At 29.6% G+C, this 15,716-nt stretch overlaps 3 protein-coding genes across 3 annotated transcripts; all 3 read left to right on the top strand.

The window, feature by feature from the left end:
* The first annotated feature begins 3,724 nt into the window (after positions 1–3,724).
* LOC136074144 (tigger transposable element-derived protein 6-like) lies at positions 3,725–4,891 on the top strand. The gene has a single exon (XM_065786448.1). It carries the CDS (start codon positions 3,725–3,727, stop codon positions 4,889–4,891), a length of 1,167 nt encoding a protein of 388 aa, XP_065642520.1.
* A 788-nt stretch (positions 4,892–5,679) lies between these two features.
* Positions 5,680–7,815, top strand: LOC136074143 (uncharacterized). The gene is made up of 4 exons (XM_065786447.1): positions 5,680–5,739; positions 5,884–5,952; positions 6,851–7,424; positions 7,493–7,815. Exons 1-4 carry the CDS (start codon positions 5,680–5,682, stop codon positions 7,813–7,815), a joined length of 1,026 nt encoding a protein of 341 aa, XP_065642519.1.
* A 6,362-nt stretch (positions 7,816–14,177) lies between these two features.
* On the top strand, positions 14,178–15,458 carry LOC136074142 (uncharacterized). The gene has a single exon (XM_065786445.1). The coding sequence runs from the start codon at positions 14,178–14,180 to the stop codon at positions 15,456–15,458; it is 1,281 nt and encodes a 426-aa protein (XP_065642517.1).
* The last annotated feature ends 258 nt before the right edge of the window (positions 15,459–15,716 follow it).

The following is a 15,716-nucleotide window of genomic DNA, read 5'->3' as shown; positions in this document are numbered from 1 at the left end:
GGTATAAAATTATACCTTACTAAGGGTATATCACATATCCTACCTTAACTAAAATTTTCTACCTTTAATTTTTAGTGTGTATTAACAACATTTTGGACAATAAACTTTAGTTTTAGATTTTTATTACTGAGATCTCAAAAATGTGTCATTAATTGATTTTTTTAAATTAGTTTAATTATGAGTTTAGTCTAAAAACTACAAGATTTCACTAGATTCCATGGTAGCTTTAATATTTTCCCATTAATATATGAAAGTATATTAATGGGAAAATATTAAAACTATTATGTATATGTGAAAGCAAAAAAAAATAAAAATCATTTGCCCCAACTTGCCCCAGTTAAAATAAAACCTTTTAAATACTTCGTTTTTTTTTTGTATTTTTTTTCCGTTTTTAATTAAAACTTGCGTATAAAGTAGCGATCAATAGTTCATTGCTTACATTCATCACACAAATAATACCTTTAGTTCCTATTAGTAAAAAAACTCATGCTAAAGCAGATGGTGCTAATTATCAAACCTCAAAAACCAAAATATGCAACATTTGATGGCATAGTGCATGTTTTAAAATTAAAAGTTGCGTATAAAATAACTAACAATAGTTCATTGCTTTCATTCCAAAAGAATACATTTAGTTCCTATAATTCAAGAGTTAGAAATTCATGATAATTTACTCGAGGCTCTTCTACGTGAGTTTTGAAGACTGGAAGGTCTATACTATGGAAGTATTGACAAACCTGAAATGATAAGTTTAAAGAAAACTCTCATAGTATTTAAATATCAATTCCAATCAAAGTTGCGGAAACATTCAATATACTTCTCTAGATTTATAGAAAAAAACTTTGCAGCAGGTCCTGGTAGAAAATACAAGAACTGGGAAGATTTAGGTGATAGAAGCAGAAGATCTAAGGTAATGATAAATTAATTAAATTTAACCCAGTTTAAAAAATAGTTTACAAGCTTAAATATTAAATATTATCTTGTTTAAGGTTGCCAAATTGACAGAACATCCTGCTGAAGCATTGGTATTAGCTTCAATAAAAAAGCTAAAGCCAAGTGAACTTAATAACCCAGCATTTATCAGATCTAAACCATCAATGAAATAGGTTTATTTTTGGGCGTTTCTACTCTGCATTGCTGGCTCAGATTTTTTGAATATATTTTACATTTTGGATATAAGTTTAAAAGATACTTTGCCAAATCCCTTGCTGAAAAAGCATCAGTAAAAAGTAGAAAAAAAAAACATTCAACCTAGGTTTAGGGAGGAGTTAAGTCTTATAGTTGATATTCCAAAAAAGGATTTTGGCAACAATAACGATGGAAACAATGCCAGAAGGGCATTTGAAAATGCTGAAACTTTCGCTGATATAGCGGGATGGGCAGTAGATATAATTATTAGATTGAGGACAATCCTAATATCAGTATGCTTCTTTTATGAGTTGAACTCTGAGTTGAAACTTCCAGTCTTCAAAACTCACGTAGAAGAGCCTCGAGTAAATTATCATGAATTTCTTGAGTTGAAAGTTTTGGCCAGTAACTGGCCAAAACTTTCAGAGTTCAACTCATAAAAGAAGCATACTGATATTAGGATTGTTCAACTGTTCATAAATTCTTGGAACATGGTGTGCAGATATCTGATACATTAGAACTGCGAATTGGTTACTACTCTGAAGAGTCACAAGAGGCTCTAAATAAGGAAATTCGCAAACCTAGATTAAACCATACAACCAAAATATCTAGAAAGAATGTTATGAAAAACCAGTACCAATACCTGTTGATTAGAAGTGATTTTGTAATAACAAACAATTATTTCAAAAAATACAAGGTTGAAAATGGAAAAACACTTACCCCTAAAGTTGAATCTTTTTTAATGCTGTAATAATAAAATAAAGCTTTTTTATAATTATTAGGTTTTCTTTTTTTGTTTTCTTGAAAGAAAAATTAGATAAAATAAATGTTTATTTTGTATTTAGTATATTTTCATATTGTTATAATATTAAATATTTTTTGAATCCAATTTTTTATTTAAATTTAAGTAAATTTTTTGGATTAAAGAATTTAATTTTTTTAAATTAAGTTAGTCTTTGTGCACATAAAAGACTCCAACATTGTACGCGTCATTGGTACGCGTAAAAATTATTTTCAATAGAAAATTTAAATTTTTTGACCCAAAATACGATAATATTGATGTTTCACATGTTTATATATGATAGTTATATAATTTTTGCCGTTTTTTCACCTTTCTGACTCACTGTGCGCCGCGAGTAGAGAAAAACCTAGGCGAGCTATAATTTTTAGCGTCTTTTTCTAAATAATCAAAAAAATAAATCGACATTTTTCCGATATTTTCTTTTTTCTTACTACTTTTAAAAAAATGCACTTACTTATAAAACTCTAACTTTTTATTAAAAATAATGCATTTTAGTTAATCAGAAATAGCTCATCTGTTTTAAAATGTCAAGTTTGATACGTGAGCGATTTTTAATAAGAACTTATTATTAATAAAACTTAGAAGTCAATAATCATTTTGTTAAAAAGTGTATGGATTTTGGCAAGAATGAATACTGTAAATTAAAATAAACTTTCTGCAAGTTGTTGGTAAAATTGTTGATCATTTTTAGATCGAACTATAGATTACTTGTTATCTCTATTCCCTACACTGTTCTTTTAAGGATTTAAAAGAACAGTGTAGGTAGATTAATTCTCATTATTTGAAATCTTAACTTTTTTTGTCTCAATTTTGTTTTGATTTTTTTCTGTGATTGAATTTTTTTTCCATGTTAAGATTTCGCTTGAGTTTATTGATCATATAATGAAAAGTTTTTATTTATTTAAAATTTTTTTCAGAGTTTTTAGGTGAAATGAAATGTTTAAACTTTTCTTCGTTGTAAAGTAGTAGCAACATTTAATGAAATGAAATTTAAAATTACATCATTAATTATCTTTTTAAACTTTTAAAAGAAAGCAGTATTTATATATGAAAGCCTAATAATCATCTTCGTTAATTTCAAACTCATCGGCCTTCATCATATCTTTTTTTAAAGTTGTTAAAGTATCATATCTTTTTTTAAAGTTGGTTAAGCGAGACTATCGTTATTTTGACGCAAAATCAAGTAAAAATATTATTATTTTTTTAATTTTGTTTTATTTTTTATTCAATTTTTTTGTTCTTTAAACCTTACAAATTCGTAAAATAAAATAGAATCTTTACTGAGTAAGTAAAATTAAAAAAAAAAAATAATAAAATTACAGTCGACTCTCGATATCTCGAATACTTGATATCTCGAACTTTTGAGTATCTCGAACTTTTTTAGCGGTCCCATGGACATAACATACTAGTTTAGGCTAAAATCCTCTCCATATCTCGAACCTTATAATCTCGAACTTTTTGGTATCTCGAACAATATTTTCGGTCCACAGGGCAATTTTCTCTCGTTATCTCGAACTTTTCAACATTTTTTTTTTCAAAAATGTTTTAATAAAATTTAATTTTTTTAAATTCCAATTTTCGAAAAAAAAAAAATTTTTATTCGATTTTTAAATTCGATTTTTTTTAAGAATCGAATTTCTGAAAAGTTTTCCTTTAATATATAATTTATTCTTTTTGTCAAACGCAGCAACATGCCGGTCGTTAAACGAAAACTCACGAACAAATATATAATAGAAAAAGGCAAGGCATTAAAAGACCTAGAGACTGGGATGTCTAACAAAGAGGTTGCCAAAAAGTATGGAGTCCCAAAGAACACAAAAAAATGGCACAAAATCTAAACGGAAGAAACTTCGTAGTGGTAATTTCAAAAATGTAGACAAGGCCATATACACGCTTGAAAACATTTTCAATGCCGATGAGTTTGGACTATTTTACCAGTGCCTACCAAACAAAACATACCAATTATCACGAGAAAAATGTTTTGGGGGAAAAAATAGTCAAGTCAGACTAACAGGCATAGCAGCAGGGAGTGCAACGGGAGAAAAATTACCTATGTTTGTTATTGGAAAATCTAAAAACCCACGGTGTTTTAAGCACATTAAACAACTTCCTTGCACATATAAAAATCAGCTAAAAAGTTGGATGACCGGAGACCTTTTTACAGAATGGGTAATGAAACTTGACTCATTTTTTCGTGCTCAAGACAGGAAAGTAGCACTCCTGGTGGATAACTGTTCTGCCCACCCACACATTGAAGGGCTAAGCAACATCAACCTAATATTTTCCCCCCCTAACACCACATCTGTCCTTCAGCCCATGGATCAAGGCGTAATACGAAGTCTTAAAGCTCATTATCGTCACAAAATTGTGCGTTTGTGTATCAAGGCTGTCGATAATAACGAACCCATGCCAAAAATTTTTATACTTCAAGCAATGAAAGATCTTGTTTCTTCGATGAATGCTGTGTCGAAGGAGACTGTCATCAACTGCTTTAAAAAAGCTGGTATCAGCAAAACAAACAAGAGTATTGAAAAAGCTGATGATGATCATTCTTTTAAATTTTTGACAGAAGAACTTAACTGTTTGCGAGAGTTAGATCCTCGTGCCGTCCAAGAAGATCTCTCAGCGGAATCTTACATTGGTTTAGATTGCGATGTAGTAACCACCGGTTCACTTGCTACTGATGCTGAAATCATTGCTCAGATTTTAGACCCTAATTTTGAAAACGACGATAATGAAGTTGAAGATAGCGTTGACGAAGCTATTGACGTCGAAGCCCCGCCACGCCCATCTGATATTCAATTAGAAATTGCTTTTGAAACAATTCAAAATGTTTCGCTATACAGCTCAAAATACGGAAATGAAATACAATCCCTAGCACTAAAACTTGAGGATTTAATGAAGATGGAAAAGATGGATAATTTAAAGCAATATCAGATAACAGATTTTTTCCAAAAGTTGTAGTTTTTGTTGTTAATGATTTTTGTCAGAAAAATAACTTCTTTTTTAACGAAAGTCGGGCAATTTTATTTATTTTCAACCCTTTTCTTGATATCTCGAACTCTCGATATCTCGAACTTTTTTTCCGGTCCCCTTAGTGTTCGAGATATCGAGAGTTGACTGTACAAAGTTACGTTATACAAAAAATATATAAAGTAAAACTGTAAAGTATTAAAAATTACTTCAAAAAACGCGGAAAACTTGCAGAAGACCGACGGTCTTGTCATCAAGAAACCGCTATGCGTTACTAATATTTTTGGATGCTTTTATTTAAAATAAGTTGTTTTTTTTTTAAAAAAAAAAATCAAAATAACGTTATCGGTTTTCGGCAGAATGAGAATAAAAATCCAAAATGCAAAAAACAAAGAATGCAGACAAAAAGAACTTTTTAATTTTTTAATTTTATTTCAATACACATAAATATAAGTAAGTACACGATTTGCTAAATAGGTAATATATAGTCGTTCGAGTGTTGATAAATAAGCCTATTATATGTTTTTGTGTTTTTGTCATTTCTGTTGTTTTTGAGTTATTTAGAGTTTTTTGAGTTATTAGAGTTTACATTGGTTTCGGAACAAAGTTAGTTTTATACATAGTTTTAAATGTTTTGGGGTTAATAAAAAATCATTAAGTTGATAGTGTTTAAAATGAGATCTTTTAATAACGTTTTCAGAGTATTTAAGTTATTCGATTTTTCCAGTTGAGTATTTTTTTATATTAATTTGTTATATAGATAAGGACCACGGTACGAAATGGAAAAGTGCGAGAAATTAGTTTTTTTAAAAAGTACGTTGAAGTATCCCGTTCCTCTGGTATGGTATCTATTTTTGCTATTTTGGAAAAAATTCTTTGAAAATGTAAGAAGGAACAAGTCCAAGTTTATATTTGAGCATAAATAACAAATTTTGGAATATATTGATTTGATATACATTTAATGCTTTCAATTTTTTTAAAAGTGGCTCAGCATGCAAGAGTCGTTATTAAAAACTATTCTTTCAGCATGTTTTTGTTTTCGATATAGTGTGGTTAGTTTGGATCTATGAGTACTCGCCCATGCAACATTAGCGTATATGTAGTAGCTTTGTTTAAACGAGAAGTATAGAAACTTTAAATTATCAGGAGACAGTATAGAACTAGCTTTGTAGAGGATACCAATGTTTTTTGATATGTGATTTCCATGAGATGTTCTCATCAATAAGTATCCCAAGAAATTTAGTTGCTTGGGTTTTCTCTATTTCTTTACTATCTATATTTAGCGAAGGTAAATTGGGTGGTATTTTTTTAAGGTTAGAATGAAAAAGAATGTATTTGGTTTTTTCTGTGTTTAGCGATAATTTGTTAGATTTTAACCAACTGTTTATTTTTTCAAGTTCAGTATTTGTAGTTTCATAAAGTTCTGTAATTGATGAGGATGCATAAAATAAGTTGGTGTCGTCCGCGAACATTATGAAATCCAATTTACTTGAGGCTTTAGGAAGATCGTTTATAAACGATCTTCCTAAAGCCTCAAGTAAATTGGATTTCACAGGTCAGAAATTTAAGTTTTAAGTTTACTATCCGAGTAACCCAAAAATGTTAAGTAAGTGGGGCATCTGGACACTTTATTTTCATATTTAGAAAAACCTGGTGGGTATCACATTTTTAGAAAATTGACATCTGAAAAATCTGCTAAAAAGTCATTATTTTCGTACTTAAAAAAACTAAATATACTGACAGAAAGTTGAAGTTTATTTAAAAAAATGTTCATATACCAACTTTTCAAGGTCTTTAATTTAATATTTATACATAAACATTATTAGAATACACAAAGTTGGTCAAAAAAACATTTTTTATTAAAAATGTTTCTTTTTGACTACGCATTTTTATTTTTATTTTATTATAGATACCTAATATATAGAATCTATGGCTCCTCTGCTTTCATAGGAGAAGAGAGAATACCATTTTAAAAGAAATCATGTACTTTTTCAAAAGATCATTTGCTATTGCTGCCTTGAAAAGAACAACAAATGCGTTCCAGTTAATAAAAATTTGGAAGGTCTGGTTCAAGTTTTCTGTAAGCCTGAGTTTTCACTTAAAGTATTTGCCTACCCTACAGGATTATGCCCAGGTTGCAAGAAAAACTTGTATCTCTGTAAGGCTGGTAAAACTATTGCAGACACAGTTTCTTTAAAATGGAAAAATTCTGATTTGTCTAGCTTGCAAACCTCAAGAGATTGCTCAGTATTATGCAGTATAGGCAGTCAAGGAAGAAATAGATTGTTAAACAAAAGTATGAAAAAGGGAACTAGCTCAACACTGAAACTTTGCCAAATATGTTTATGTGAAATTGCTAAAGGTAAACCCCACAAATGTTCCCCTTTAAAGAGTAGCACAAATCTTTCTGAGAGTATTTCTAAAATTTCTAAAAAAGTAAAAGAACAAGTAGCTTCTTCCCTTCTTAAAGAAATTTATTCTGATCAAGGGCAAAGTCTAGGAGCTCAAGCCATTCTCAGAACAGGTAAAATATTGTTAAATAAAAATAGCTGTTATGTACGTTCTTAAAATAACAGTTTATATTATATTAAGGAGGTAAAAGTATTCATATTACACTCGGTACTCGGGAAAGTGACCAGAGAAAGATTCCTTATAATAAAGTAGAAGTTTTGGTAAATACCTTAGGACTTAGTCAATTGAAGTCACATGAAATGTTAAAAACTTTGAGGAGAAGCGGTGTAAAGATTGAGTCAAACATGGAGAAAGCCCTGGATGAAAAAAGTAAACTACTTTCCAACTTTTATGTCACTGATTTATTAGACTTTCAAGAAAAAGAAAATGATAATGACTACGCTACAGTGAAGAGCCACTTGGTATTGATATTGAAGATATTACAGCATTTCTGGATTTTGTAATGAAATATCGAGGGCAGGTTCCATAAAACACATTTGTAAAGGTTGGAATAGATTCAGGTATTTATATTTAATTTATTTAATTTATAATACTTATGATATTTTAATTATCGTCTCTTTGAAAACTTGTTTTAAAAAATATTATTTGTACATATTTATATACAAATATGTATGTGTGTAAGTATATATATATATATATATATATATATATATATATATATATATATATATATATATATATATATATATATATATATATATATATATATATATATATATATATTATAGGTGGAGGATCACTGAAAGTTATAGTAAATCTGTTTGATCCAACCAAGGACCATTTTATCATTTTAAATAGGTTAAAAAAAATTTATTTCCATATATTTAGAATGTCATTAATCCTTGTCTGCTTAAGATAGAAGACAAATCCCTAAGTATAATAAGAGAGATTCCATTACCAGAACTTCACCTTCTGATGGGATTTGTTAACTATGTGGCAGCATTTATAATGCAATTTTGGCCTGGATTTATAGATTGGGTCAAGAGCATTCGATGTCTTCGAAAAGGTTACCATGGAGGAACATTTGAAGGAAACACGTGTAGAGACTCTCTTAGAAACAATGAGAAAATTTAATAAGGTTGTTCATGGTGTCTTTGGCTATAAACTTGACCCAAACTATTCAATTTTAATTGAAAGTTTTACACAAAGCTATAAGGATGCGTAAGACTATTGCAGAGAGGTAATTGCTGTTTTCTTTACCCTTTGTATTTAAAACCAAGCTATTGATAAACATATTTATAGTAAGCTTTTTTAGTTTTTAGGTAAACAGCTCACGGTTACTTGGAAAGTACATGCTGTAACAGCACATCTGGAAACATTTGTTGATTTGAGTGGCCTTTCCCTTGGGCAGTTTAATGAGCAGACATCTGAATCTTGCCATTCCAAGATGAAAAGTGTAATAAACAGGTTCGGAGTCTCGCAGTACAGCAACAAACATAAGGAAAGAAGCAAAAGAATTGCTGAAGTGTTCAGTTCAAATAATTTATAAGTTACTGAACATTAATTGTACATGAAAACATAAACATTATTGAAATCTTTAGTTAAAAAAATTTGTAGATTTATTCAAAAAGACATTATAAATATATTAGTACAAACAGTTTTAAAAATATTTTATTTATTATTTATTATATTATTATTATTTATATATATTAGGTTATTAGACATACAGTACTAATATTTTACTATATTACAATACTAATAAATTATTTAAATACTATCAATATGTTCTACTTTACAAAGCATACTATGTTCCTAATATAATTCAAGCATATCTAAACCTTTTTCACCAACTTAGATATATCTAAGAGCTGTCTAATGAAGTTGATGTGTAAATACAAAATTTAAGAGCATAAAAACTTGGAATATAAAGTTATTTTATGCTAATTTTACTGTTCCGTCAATATATTTAGTTTTTTTAAGTACGAAAATAATGACTTTTTAGCTGATGTCAATTTTCTAAAAATGTGATACCTCCCAGATTTTTCTAAATATGATAATGAAGTGTCCAGATGCCCCACTTATTATATTTGTTAACATTTTTGGGGTACTCGGATAGTAAACTTAAACCTTAAATTTCTGACTTGTGTTTATGTATATTAAAAACAAAAGAGGTGCAAGAATGGAACCTTGGGGGACACTGCATTTTATTTTGAGTAATTTTGAAAATTTTTTTCCATAAGCAATAACGCATTGTTTTCTGTCTAGTAAAAAATTTTTGAACCAGTTTAGTGCAACACCTTTTATCCCATATTTTTCCATTTTCCTAATTAAGAGAGCGCGATCTACCGTGTCAAATGCCTTAGATAAATCAACAAAGACTCCAAGGACGTATTTTTTGTATTCAAAGGAGTCATTTATATTATTTATAAGATCAAGAATTGCGTGTTCGGTTGAATGTTGCTTTTGGAAGCCAAACTGTTTTTCATTTAGGATTTTGTTATTTGTTAGATATTTATACAGTTTATTGTATATTACTCTCTCCAAAAGTTTTGAAAATACAGGTAGCACTGAGATAGGTCTGTAGTTGTTTAGTGTAAATGCATCACAGGTTTTAAATATTGGTATTACCTTAGCTATTTTTAATTTATTCGGTACGGATCCTGTAATAATTGAAGATTTAAATACTTCATAAATTGGTTCTTTTATCTCCGGAAACACATTTACAACTATATCGCTAGAAATGCCGTCTATCCCAGGGGCCTTATTCGTCTTAAGCGAGTTTTTTGCAATTTCTAGTTCTTCATGGTTTAGTTCAGAGAAAATATTTAAACAGAAAGGTTGGTTTGTGATATAGATTTCGAAGGAGATATCAGGGCATTGAATTTTTGAAGCCATATTAGGGCCAATGTTTGCCAAAAAGCTATTGAAGTTTTCAGCATTTTGTCGATATATTCAGTTTCATTAACGATAATTTTATTGGGTAAATTATTTGATTTAGTATAGTTTTTACCTATTATTTCTTTCAATATGTTCCAGGTTTTTTTAATAACACTTTTGCTTTTTTGTAGTTGTTTTGAATAATATACTTTTTTTGAATTTTTTCTAATTTTTTCAAATATATTTTTGTATTCCTTGTATGTAGTTAAGTTAGTTTCATTTCTGTTGTTTTAAATACTTGATATAGAGTTTTTGCTTTGTTTTTGATGATTTTTTAATCCCCTTAGCTATCCATGGGCAGTTTAGATACTTTAGCTTTATTTCTTTCTCTTCAACAGGGAAATGTTTATTGTAGTGATCTAGAAAAATATTTATAAATAAATTATATGCGGAATTTGTGTGTCCAAGGTTACATTCTTGATACACTTCATCCCAATTTACTACCGATAGCGAGTCTTTAAAAATTTTAATAGAGAACTGATTGATTTTTCTTTTATATACTTTAGTTTTAGGATTGTTATAGGTTCTTAAATCTTGAGATAATGAAAAATAGATAGGAAAATGGTCTGATAAATCGGTTTTGATAATTCCTGCTTTTAAAGAAGTTTCAAGAAATGTATTTGTTAATATATTGTCTATTGCAGAGACGAAGATTGGGGTTATCCGAGTAGGTTTGTTGATGATTGGAAGGATACATAATTGAAACAGATTGTCAAAAAAGAGTTTAGTAACCGCGTTTTCTTTGTAGTTTAGACTGTTAATATTTAAATCTCCTATAAAGAAAATATTTTTTCCCTTGTCATTTATTTTAAGAAAGATTTCATTTAAAAAATTTGAAAATTTAGTTATATCACCTTCTGGAGGTCTATAGCAAGTGGTAATTATAATATTTTTTGATTTATTACCCGTTATCTCAATAGTAAAGACTTCGCTATCAGTGTCTGAGATGGAGAGGTCTTGTCTTACTTTAAACACTTGATTATCTCGGATATACGTTGCGATCCCTCCTCCCCTATTTTTTTTTTTTTTTTTTCAAAAGATATTAGTTTATAATTTGGAATTTGAAAATTTGTGTTCGTTTGAAATGATTCATCAGAACACCACGTTTCAGTTATGCAAATCATACTGAATGAGTAGTTGCAATCTATTAGAAAGTATTTTAGTTTATCAAAATTTTTATTTATACTTCTTATATTTATGTGTATTGCAGTAAAATTATTATTTAAAGTTTCGAGTTCAGTTTTAAAAGTTTCTATTTCAAAGTATTTCGAATCAAAATTATTTCTGTGAAGAATTTGCGCATCAGAGTGGTAAAAATCATTTAGTAAAATATTATTAGCAGTTTCGAAGACGTTGCAACGCAGCGTTTCAAAATCTTTTGTTTTGTTTTTGTTTTCATTAGTTACTGTGTAAAGTACAGAACTATTTCACATATCTCAACTTAGTTAAAAATTAAAATTATTTACGAAAATCTCTGACGAATATTTTTTCTTATATATGATAATAGCAAATTTACCTTCCTTTCGAAACCTTTTTTTTTTCTTCCCAAAGCTTTTTTCTTATTTCCATCATTTCGTTCGCATAGCCTTCATAAATGAATACTCCGGTTCCTTTGAGTTGTTTTGATAGCGTTAAGATTTTATTTTTGTTTTGAAAGTCTAGTAGTTTAATAATTATTGTTCTTGGAGATTTTCATTAGTTTTCCCATTGCGGTGAGCTCTTTTAATGATTACGTCTTCAAAGATTCCCAGTTAGTTTCTAAATAGATCTTTAACTTTCTTTCTACAGTCATTCCAAGATTCCATGGGCAGCTCAGTTAAACCATCAATCCTTAGATTATTACGGCGTGATCGATTTTCAAGGTCAATATTTTTTTTTTTTTAATTTGTTAATTTCCATGGCCATCAAACTGTTAGTTTCCGAAATTTTTTTTAAGAAGTTTTCTAAATGAAAGTTGATACTTTCCTTAGATATTCTCAAGTTAAAAAAGTTAACAGGTGTTCTCTTTTGTTTTACTATTGTTATTTGTAACAATGAATTGCGCTTTTAAACAGTGCATTAAATGCTCTTGGCTTTTAAACAATGCATTAAACGCTTATATATATTTATACGTCCTTGATCTAAACAAGTTTACTTTAACAACCAATATGGTCATCTTTACCAAATTAGGACCCAACCTAAAATTACAAGGTAAACTAAGAAAACAAGACGGAAAAAAACACAAAAAAACTAACAGTTCTATTTGTGTTAATAAGTTATCAATTTTATCAATTTCACAACAAGAGGTAATCCACTGTTATTCAGGGTGGTAGCCCTCTCAGCTATCAATTTTAAGTTCACAACAAGAGGTAATCCACTGTTATTCAGGGTGGTAGCCTTTTAATCAATAGAGTAGACAATATCAGTTAAGGAATGAATTTAGATTTTCTTAAACAGGACAATTGGCCGAAACTGGGTGTCGGTTCACACTCTCAAACAACTAAAGACATTCATAATTGGTGTAGCCAGCTTTCTAACGCTTTTTTGGAACTTTTTGAACGCGTGATAAAACTAGAATCAACAAAAACTGAAGATAACGAAAACATTAAAGATCTGAAGACAGAAATAAATAAAGCAGCTGAGTCAAGCAAATCTATAAGTGACTGGTCGCTTATTGTCAAACAGGGTATACAAAAAAAAGAAGCCTACAGAGCAGCTGATGGTAACAAATGTAGCTATGAATGAGTTAGACGAAAGAAAAAGAAAAGCAAAAAATGTCATTATTTATGGAGTGGCGGAATCAACTTAAGAAAGCATAGAAATGAAATCAAAAGAAGACGAGTCAAAAGTAAATGAAATTTTTAAGCTCATAAATCAAGAGAATGTAATACCGAAATTTGTTAGACGGCTGAGATCTAAAACTAATAAACCAGGTCCAATTCTTGTTGAATTAGCTAAGGATATTATTCGCAACACAATATTAGCATCAGCTAAAAAATTGAGAAGTAATGCTGCACATAAAGATATTTATCTTAGTCCAGATTTGACTGAGGCTCAGAAACTCAAAGATTTTAACCTCAGAACTGAAAGAAATAAAGTGAATCAAGTAAGACCGGACAATGACCCCTTTTGGTATGGCATCCGTGGCAATAAGATCATCAAATTCAAAAAGAAATCAGATCAATATTTGTTTACATAATTCAGTTTCAGATTGCAATGAAATTAAAAAGCTGTCATGTTTATACCTAAATGCTACCTCTCTCGATAACAAGTTAAGTGAGTTTAAAGTGGTAATTGAACAATACAAACCAATCTAATTTCTGTGACTGAGACATAGTTTAAAAGTGATTCAGTTGTAAACATTGAAGGTTACCATCTGTACAGAAAAATCAGATCAGACGGACGAAAAGGCGGTGGTGTTTGTTTATATATAGACAATTCATTAGACTCCTATGAACTAAATGATGCTGTTCTAAATCCCTGTAAACTAGAACAAGTGTGGGCAGTTGTTTATTTTGATAATGACAAGTATTTACTTGGATGTATCTACATGCCAAATGATTTTTTGGATATAGCAGAATTTGATATGGTTTTTGGCCTGGCACGCAAATATATAGACAAAAATAAGTTCAAAGATTTACTTATCATGGGCGACTTCAATTTCCCATCAATCAACTGGTCAAATGGCTGTGTTGATGCAATTTCAAATGAGAATGGAATTGAATATACATTTACAGATATTTTAAATGATAATTTTCTTTATCAGCATATTAACATACCAACTTTCCAGCTGTCAGATGAACAACTTGGGAGCAACTCAGTCAGCAAGTGTTAACGAAATAGATTCAAATTTGTTCTGAGAAATATAACCAGAGGCCATCTTATAATATGTTTCAGCTTCATCTTGTCTGCTAAAGCAATCCGTGACAATAAAAGTAAGCAAAGATTTATGTTTGCTAATTCGAATTTTGAACTAATATCTGATCTAATTTCAAATGTTGACTGGATACAATGCTTCAGTAACAAAAACGTACAAGAAATGTTTGATGAACTGATTTTTTATACTGAGGTGGCATGTTATCATTTCACTCCAATTAAAAAGACATTTAGCTCTTTAAAAATTAGACCAGCCTGGGTTAATGCTAGATTAAAATTTCTTATTAGAAGCAAACAAAATTTAAGATATAAAAACTGCTCTTGTAAATGGAAAGACCCTGTTTTGAAAACTAAATACAAAATGATTTGCAAAAATGTAGCAGACGAGATTAAAAAAGTGAGACAAAACTTTGAGTTTAATCTGGTAAAAAGAGCCATCATGAATCCAAAGCTTCTCTACAGCTACATGAACAATCAACAAGCAGTCAAAGATACTATAAAAGATTTGCCTGAAACTCTAAAAAATCTAACCAAGCTGTATGCAGATGACACCAAAATTTTGAATGAAATGCTTTCCAGTGCATCAACTCTTTCTTTGCAATCAGATCTTGATTTAGCTTTTAAGTGGACTCAAGACCAGCTTGTGAAATTTAATATTTCAAAATGTATGGTCATGTACTTTGGCCGGAATAACAAAAAATCATCCCTTTATATCAATGATCAAAAGTTAAACATAACAGAATCTGAAAGTTATCTTGGAATAATCTTCTCAAGCAATCTGAAATGGAAAAATCATGTTGTAAAATGCGTAGGCAAAGTCAACCAAATGTTGGGTCGGTATAGAAAATGCTTCGTTTGCTTAGATATTAGGCTGCTGAGAATACTTTATGTTTCTTTTGTGCAGCCACTGTTAGAGTTTGCAGTACAGGTTTGGTCACCTATTCGAAAAAGAGAAATTGAGTTATTAGAAAGAGACCAACATCGTGCAACTCAATTAATACCATCACTTAAAATAAGCAACTATGAGTATCGTCTAAAAGCTCTTGACTTGACTACCTTGACACAAAGGAGGCAACGAGGAGATATGATTCAACTTTTTAAATTCTTCAATGTTTTTAACGATTTGGAAACAATCAAAAAAATTAGTATTCAACAAACTCAAACGAGAGGTCACAGCCTTAAATATGTCAAAGAAATCACTAAGCAAGCCTGTCGTGAAAACTTTTTATTTAATAGATCGGCTAATTTGTGGAATAGCTTGCAAAGCGAGTTGGTTAAAGCACAATCAGTTAACAGTTTTAAAGCAGGTCTTGATTGCTGGATGAGCAGCAATCAAGCAAGTCAGCTGTCATAGTGTGTTAATACCACATTCACTGGCTCACACCAGTTACAGCAATTCTTAATACTAATACTAATACTAACAAAATTTAATATACAAAAAACTTCTTTCTGACAATCTATATTATAAACTTTTCTCAATTACAACTTTTATCTTCTCAATTACATCTTATGATTTCTTATTTACAACTTTCAAGTTCTAAATTACATCTTATTTTTTTTAATTACAACTTTCAAGTTCTTATTTACTTAATATATCTTAAAAAGAATGTTA

This window comes from Hydra vulgaris, chromosome 01 (genome assembly GCF_038396675.1).
Source record: "Hydra vulgaris chromosome 01, alternate assembly HydraT2T_AEP".
Classification (NCBI taxonomy): domain Eukaryota; kingdom Metazoa; phylum Cnidaria; class Hydrozoa; order Anthoathecata; family Hydridae; genus Hydra; species Hydra vulgaris.
Note: the sequence above shows the minus strand (reverse complement) of the source record. Positions and strands in the feature narration are given on the sequence as shown.